The sequence below is a fragment of the Agrilus planipennis genome, unplaced genomic scaffold, assembly GCF_000699045.2.
Source record: "Agrilus planipennis isolate EAB-ADULT unplaced genomic scaffold, Apla_2.0 scaffold212, whole genome shotgun sequence".
NCBI classification, from domain to species: domain Eukaryota; kingdom Metazoa; phylum Arthropoda; class Insecta; order Coleoptera; family Buprestidae; genus Agrilus; species Agrilus planipennis.
Window position 1 is genome coordinate 230701 of NW_020439461.1, and position 6540 is coordinate 237240.

The 6540-nt window shown below is 31.8% G+C and overlaps 1 protein-coding gene across 3 annotated transcripts; it reads right to left on the minus strand.

The window, feature by feature from the left end:
- Nucleotides 1-636: 636 nt before the first annotated feature.
- On the minus strand, nucleotides 637-6146 carry LOC108741516 (calcium uptake protein 3, mitochondrial). 3 transcript variants are annotated; one of them, XM_018476344.2, is made up of 9 exons: nucleotides 5943-6146; nucleotides 5749-5884; nucleotides 5583-5693; nucleotides 4653-4700; nucleotides 4498-4580; nucleotides 4340-4387; nucleotides 2847-3345; nucleotides 1559-1716; nucleotides 637-1467 (listed from the first exon to the last, which is right to left on the minus strand). In XM_018476344.2, the coding sequence occupies exons 2-9, from the start codon at nucleotides 5795-5797 to the stop codon at nucleotides 1396-1398; spliced, it is 1068 nt and encodes a 355-aa protein (XP_018331846.1). In that variant the 5' UTR covers nucleotides 5798-5884; nucleotides 5943-6146; the 3' UTR covers nucleotides 637-1395. The 3 variants fall into 3 exon arrangements, with proteins under 3 accessions (XP_018331846.1, XP_018331845.1, XP_025834832.1); XM_018476343.2 differs by having other exon boundaries at nucleotides 2835-3345; XM_025979047.1 differs by lacking the exons at nucleotides 4340-4387; nucleotides 5943-6146 and having other exon boundaries at nucleotides 2835-3345; nucleotides 5749-5878.
- Nucleotides 6147-6540: the final 394 nt, after the last annotated feature.

The window sequence follows — 6540 nt, forward strand, 5'->3', positions numbered from 1 at the left end:
AAAAGACCGAGAACGCTAACAAGCGTAAGATGGATCTTCGCGGGAATTATCATTTCCAATTGAATAACGATCCCAAAAAAATCAACTGCATACATCCTACTTCGTTTGAAACGCTAGAACCTTGAATGTCCTATGGAATGAGCTCGAGAAATTATTGCAAAAGCACACCATATATATATTAAGATTTAAAGAAATTAATTGTTCACGAATGAAATGGCATTCCTAATGTAAATTTCTTAGTCTAAGCGAGTATCCCACGAAATATCTATCTTTTCAGTATATATATGAAATTTTTATTTATTTTAAATTGCTTTACATTCAAAGTTATCTATTGCGCTGTCCTGTATCATTAGCTATTCTGGCAAGTGTACTGTATAACTGAAAAATAAATTGCAAAACGCATTATTAACAGATTAGTCACTTTAAGTTTACGTGTTTTTGGTTTTAAAATTTTATTACTTACCTCAGGAATATGCTTGTAAAATAGAGACAATAATATCTCGAATGGGAATTCGACCTTCTGGTTATTCCAAATTAATTATTTTATGATTCTACAATTATTTAATAGTTTCCATCTCAAAGCTGTTATAAGTAATAATAACATAAGCATTATAAATAAAAAAAAACTACACAATATTGCGTTGTTTGAAAATTGCTAATGTAATAACATTATTCTGAGTAAATGTACATATATATTTATTATATTTAAGGTAACAACAATGTGAGAAAATAAACAAACAATTGCAAATGCAATAATAACTGCTACACGACTAGAATTTGTAATAATTTAAATATACGTAAAGCTTAGCCTATATGTAAATAAAACTTAACTAAAAAGTTAATAACGAGTGTCGTACCTTAATTCTCTACCACCCTTAGTAGAGGTGGAATATATTCTTCAAATTCAAATGAGACAATCGTTGAGATATAATTTATTTTTTTGAAGTCGGTTCGAAAGATTTAACATTATTGCACAATTAATATCAATTAGATTAATGTAAGCGTATTTTCGAGTATTATTATTGTTAGCAATTACTACTACCATCTATAACTAAAATAATTGTTTATCAATGTTATTGGCATTCCCTCCACTTAAAAATAATTTTCTACGAGAATGCAATTCACACGTAATTTGTTCGTCTAATACTCACTTAAGTAACAAAAAAGAAATTATTAATACTGAGATAAAAATAATAGTAACATTCCGATAAATATTGTACAAGTTAAAACAGTAACAAAAACACAACACTATAAACTTTTATAATACAAAAACTGAAAATTAACAACTCTCAGGATAAAGATGTAAATCTTATCATCTTAAATTTGCTTCATAATCAATCACAATATTTATGGCACAACACATTATTCAACTTAAACATATTAACAATCAATTGTTTAAGTGGGAGTCTTCATTTCTTGCTTTAAGCAATGTTTGAATGCCTCCCAGCCCTCGTTTCTTGCGTAAGACTAGAAGAAAACCAAACGGAAAAATAATGCTTTGTTCAAAATAAGTCGAAATAAATGATTTTTCTCTAGTTCAATTGTAATTTTGTCCTACCTTAAATCCTCGATGAACTCGGTCTTTCATTATAGCTATAAATTCTCGATAGCTAAGAAGTCCATCTCCATCTTCATCAAAAATTGCGAAAACGGTATGAACCAAATGTTGAGACAGATTTGTTCCCGTGCAAATTTTCACAGCCCGATGAAACTCATCTTTAAAACAAAAGAAAAGAGAAAAGAATTTCTGGTTATATAGTTATCCTTGTTCTTCCTTATTGTCCCTTGACTGGAGGTGTTAGTTCAACGTTTTGACAGCTAATGTGGTAGACAATCTCAGAGAGCATACCATTTTCCTTTCTTTTCCACCCTTTTGGGTGTTTCATTCCCACCAGCTTCAAATGCTGATGGGTGAGCAGTCCCGGAAGGTAGGGAGGAAGCGAATCTTCAAACTTCTTTTAGGAATCGTGGGAAGGGGTGGGTAATGATTGAGGTGAGAAAGATGACATGGACGAAGTGAAGACAGTAGAGAATGAAAGACTCTGGAATGCTATAGCATATCATGGAAAAACTTGGACGAAAGCAGACGGACCCAGAATAGAACTGGTGTCCTTCCAAATGCAAAGCAATGGCCTAAACATGTAGGGCATGTCGCTTAGTACTAATTCCCATGACAAATATTAGACTTCGAGAGTGGGATTCAGCTGTGAGATTGTTTACAACATGAGCTGCCAAAACGAAGGTTTGAGAGAATTAAAACGATATCACAGGTCAAGAAAATCTGAGATTGAAGAGAAAAAAACAAAGACAGTTATTTCTGATGCAAAAGAAGGTAAAACAATTACATAAAACTCAGACTTTGAAATGTCCAAACTTCAAAATCCGGCAGATGTTAATTTGGTTTGTCTGGATTTGAGATTAGAGATGGACCAGATTCCCTGTCGAAAAATATAAAGAGATTATTTTCCGATACTTGTTTTACTCTCCATAGCAATGCTCTTGAAAAGACATGATTACCAAAAAAAAATACAGTAGGCACTGTTATGGAGGTATAAAAAGAAAAAACTCGAAGTGGTAATAATTTTCAATCTATTTTTCCAGAGTGAAATCCAGTCTGGTCCCATAAATTTTTAAATATCCTTTTCTTAAAACCAAACAAACTAAATTGGAATCAGTTGGATTTTGAAGATCAGATATCAGATCCGCACAAACTTCTTCGAAAGTGACATCTCTGATCTTAGTTTCCTGATTCATGTTGACCAAAGAATTAATTAATTAAAATATAAAAGTTTGATTTCCTGTTTCCTTTACATAAAAACATCCACAATACCTACCAGTGGTCTCACCTTTTGAAATTGGATGGTCAGCTAAGGTGTACATGCTCATAGCAATACTAAAGTCTTCCAAATTATTCAAGAACTGACAAAACACATAAAATTCTTCGAACGTAATGCCCCTGGTGTCCCTTATTCTGTCCAACAATCTGTCCAAATACATGTCGTATTCGTCGGTATCTAGCTGAGTGTAACGCAACAAAATTTTCGCAAAATCTACTTCCGAAATAGTGGGCAAGCCCCTGGCAAACTCGCTGAACTCCAGTTCCAAAACTTCCGTCTGTAGATTCAGCATGAACTTCCGGAACCCTTCATAATATAGCATTTCATTGCCTTTCGGACCAAAAAAGTGTACAATTAGGGTTGTGTCGACGTGATGACGTCTTTGAAGTCCGCGTTCGTCGTCGACGTAATGTTCCTCGACGGAACGTTTCACATCCTCCTCTTCCACCTTCAGCGTTGCCACCGTACCTCTACGACCTCTTAGGGCATCACTAAACACCTTCTCCATCTGTTTAATTAATATATTGTCTATATTCATTATTTTACTGTTTTTTTTATTTGTAATGATAAGGATATAAATATTTATAACACGTAAGGAATTTTTAGGACAGTGGACAGCATTTGTCAGAAAGTTTTTACTTGTTAGATACTTCACAAAGACAGATGAAAAACAAGAAACAAAACTAAAATGCGGAAAAAATTGTTTGTCTGACGTATAATGTTGCATATTTTGATGAAATTCTTGATGCTTGATATTCAGTCTAGGATTGTTTCTTCTTCATTGAGAACATCGCATCGATTTCTCGCCAAAGGAGAAGCAGTCCTAGACTACGGCCCTAATATCAAAGCATTATTAAAACAACTACATGAAAGCCTAACTTATTCTTTTGATAAATTCATTTTCAAAGAAACGTATGTATGTTTCGGCCATTTTGAAATTAATCGTTATATTTTCATTGTTTCATTAAGTGATCAACCTAAGCACAATTACAATTATCGAAAAACTCAAAGCGCAAAAAAACATTTAAAACACCAAATTGGTAGTTCTTGCATGTTCACTCGATATGTCTTTTTAGGTCTTGAAGAATCATTATTATAATAGAGAGAAACTCATCTTAGAACAGATGAGTAACTTTTTGCAGCATTGAAAGCCAAAGTTAGTCATTAATGTTCGCTTCAAAAACGAGAATAAGATTGCAAAACGATAGCATCCAAATACGTTTACATCACAAGGATACGTTGCAGCAATTATTGCACTTAGGCATTAAAACTGTTAATAGAACCAAAGTTAGAAGCAATTGCTTGACTTTGTAATTACCGAAGATAAATTCGCTCATATCTAAAGGTTTAAAAGTATTTCACAGTTGATTCATTTAACCATTAGATAGTTTGTTTGACATTAAATTTTAAACATGTAGCAGACACGACAGTTTTTTTTAGCAAATAGACACAATATTATCTGCTGATTAGCAAAAAGCTTCACGGAAAATTTATAGACTCACGGGTAGTTTTCCCTCTTCATATTTCTTCCCTGCCAGCAACCTACGTATCTGTTTTTTTGTACAGTAATAAAATCATAATTAAATAAATGGTGAAGTAAAAACATGAATGAGAAGAAATTTATTGTGATGTGCATGAATGTTATCAGCAAATAACCTACCACAAGAAATTCTTCTTTATCCACCTTTTCGTTACCGTCGGTATCAAACATATTAAACGCAATCTTGAATCCAGACTCTGGTTCTGAAAAAAAAGATTTGTTGTAAATTGTTGTTTCGTACACGGTCAGAAATAATAAAAAATTCAAATACTTACTTATAAGGACGGAAAGTAGAAATAAATATTCGGTGTAGGATATGATACCTAAAAATTTCAAAATGTTTAATGATGCTGTAGTGATATAGGATTCAATAAAGATTAAACACAACAGAACGGTTTTAAATGTAAAACTACCGCAAATCATTCTTTTTATCGAAAAAGAATGAAAATTTAAGTCTTGTTTTGTTCTTGTATTGTATGTGATCTCAAAATTGTCTTGATTTCTTTAAGTCTTTTCATTGATTTCGATTTTGAATATCAGAAGTATCAAAATTTACACGGAAATAATATTAAGATAAGTAAAAAAGAAGCTCCAATAAGATTAATAGTAGCTATATGAATGAATTATCTTTTAGACATTGTATATAATTATTTTCTTTTACTAATATACATTTTAATTGCACCATCGTGATTTTGTTCTATTTTTGCACGCCGATAGCCCTAATTCAAGAATGTAACAGTAACCTCAAGACTACGTTTTAAATCTTTTTTATGTTCATTTAATCGTATTTTAAAATTTCTACCAATTTGACCGACATAGAAAGAGTTAAAGCCTTTACAATTCAGTTTATAAATAAGTACCAAATTTATTGGTTGTTTGTTTAATGTTTTCTAAAATCCTACTCTCTTGTGTTGTATTTATTTACTTACTGAAATTGTTTTCATGCCTAATCTGTTTAGCTCTTTACACATTTTGTTATTGTCACAATTTGCATGGTTATTAAGTCCGAACTTCTTATCGTTTAGTTTGTAAGAGATACATAAGTTGTTTATAATCAGCTTTTTCTGTTTGTTTTTAACCAATTTGTAAGTTGTATTAAAAGTATCCAATTAGTTTAAAATAAAAAGGCTGTTTTTTAAATCCTAACTTGTTTTAGAATAAACAGGACGATTTCGGCAATGTTTAAATATGTTTTAAGAACTTACCCTTGTCTCTTAAATTCCGAAAAAGTCTCGGTGAACCATGATTCAATTTGGGCGTCTGCTCGTTGAAATTCTCGATGTCCTTACTATTCAAAATTTTTCGTTTTAGACGAGCTGCAATTGTTTTTTTAATAAGCTCTCACACAATTTCGATATTCTTTTTTCTTACGTCTCGGCTCAGCTTCGACTACGGACTCGAGGAAGTCTTGGGGTGTCATATAAAGTTGACCATCAAATTCCACTGATGCAAATCTTATAAATCTCCTTTCACGTGACGTTAATTTTAATTTTTTATCTCCTTCAATCTAAAACAAAGAATAACATTGTTTTTTTTTTTAACGTAAAAATTATTTTTGAACTTACTAATTTTCCTTGATATGCGTTTACTGTGAATATAGATGTACCATTTAACAGGAAAATGGAACATGCCGTTCCACCCAGGAAATATGCAAATTTGGGTGGAATTATTTTGCATACTCTGACTGAGCATAGTTTTCTTTTTAAAATGCTATTTAAATGCGCCGGTTTGATTTCTAAAACTTCACGAATCACCTTATATAACGTNATGAAGTCGTCTTTTGAAGTAAAAAACTCCATGTTGTGGAAGATACAATGGTCAGCCATTTTGAGAAAGTAATGTTGTGACCATAAATGGTCCCGCAAAATGTGTTTTCAAATTTATCAACGTTCTTTGCACAAGTTGATTTAAGTTTAGTCAAAATTGATCAAAAATACTACGTATTAACAAAAGTTCTGTTTCTACAAAGTGAAAGCCGCTGCATGTCTATAATAATGACTCATGTGGCAACATTGATGGATACCAAAATTTTCTGTTATACCTCCAACTTTCGGTCGATAATCGCATTTAACGTTACCCTAGTTCTTCAACAGATGCCATCTATATCTTTAATGTATACCAATTTTTGTAATTTTAATTTGAATATATTTATTATATACATAT

Excerpts from the sequence above, each read along its gene's own strand:
- LOC108741516 (XM_018476343.2), bottom strand. The coding sequence starts at position 5,797 with ATGACACCCCAAGACTTCCTCGAGTCCGTAGTCGAAGCTGAGCCGAGA. Across the intron at positions 4,701-5,582 it reads TCGGAATTTAAGAGACAAGG|GTATCATATCCTACACCGAA; the intron begins GTAAGTTCTTAA and ends TGAAATTTTTAG. Across the intron at positions 1,468-1,558 it reads GAGTTCATCGAGGATTTAAG|TCTTACGCAAGAAACGAGGG; the intron begins GTAGGACAAAAT and ends GTTTTCTTCTAG.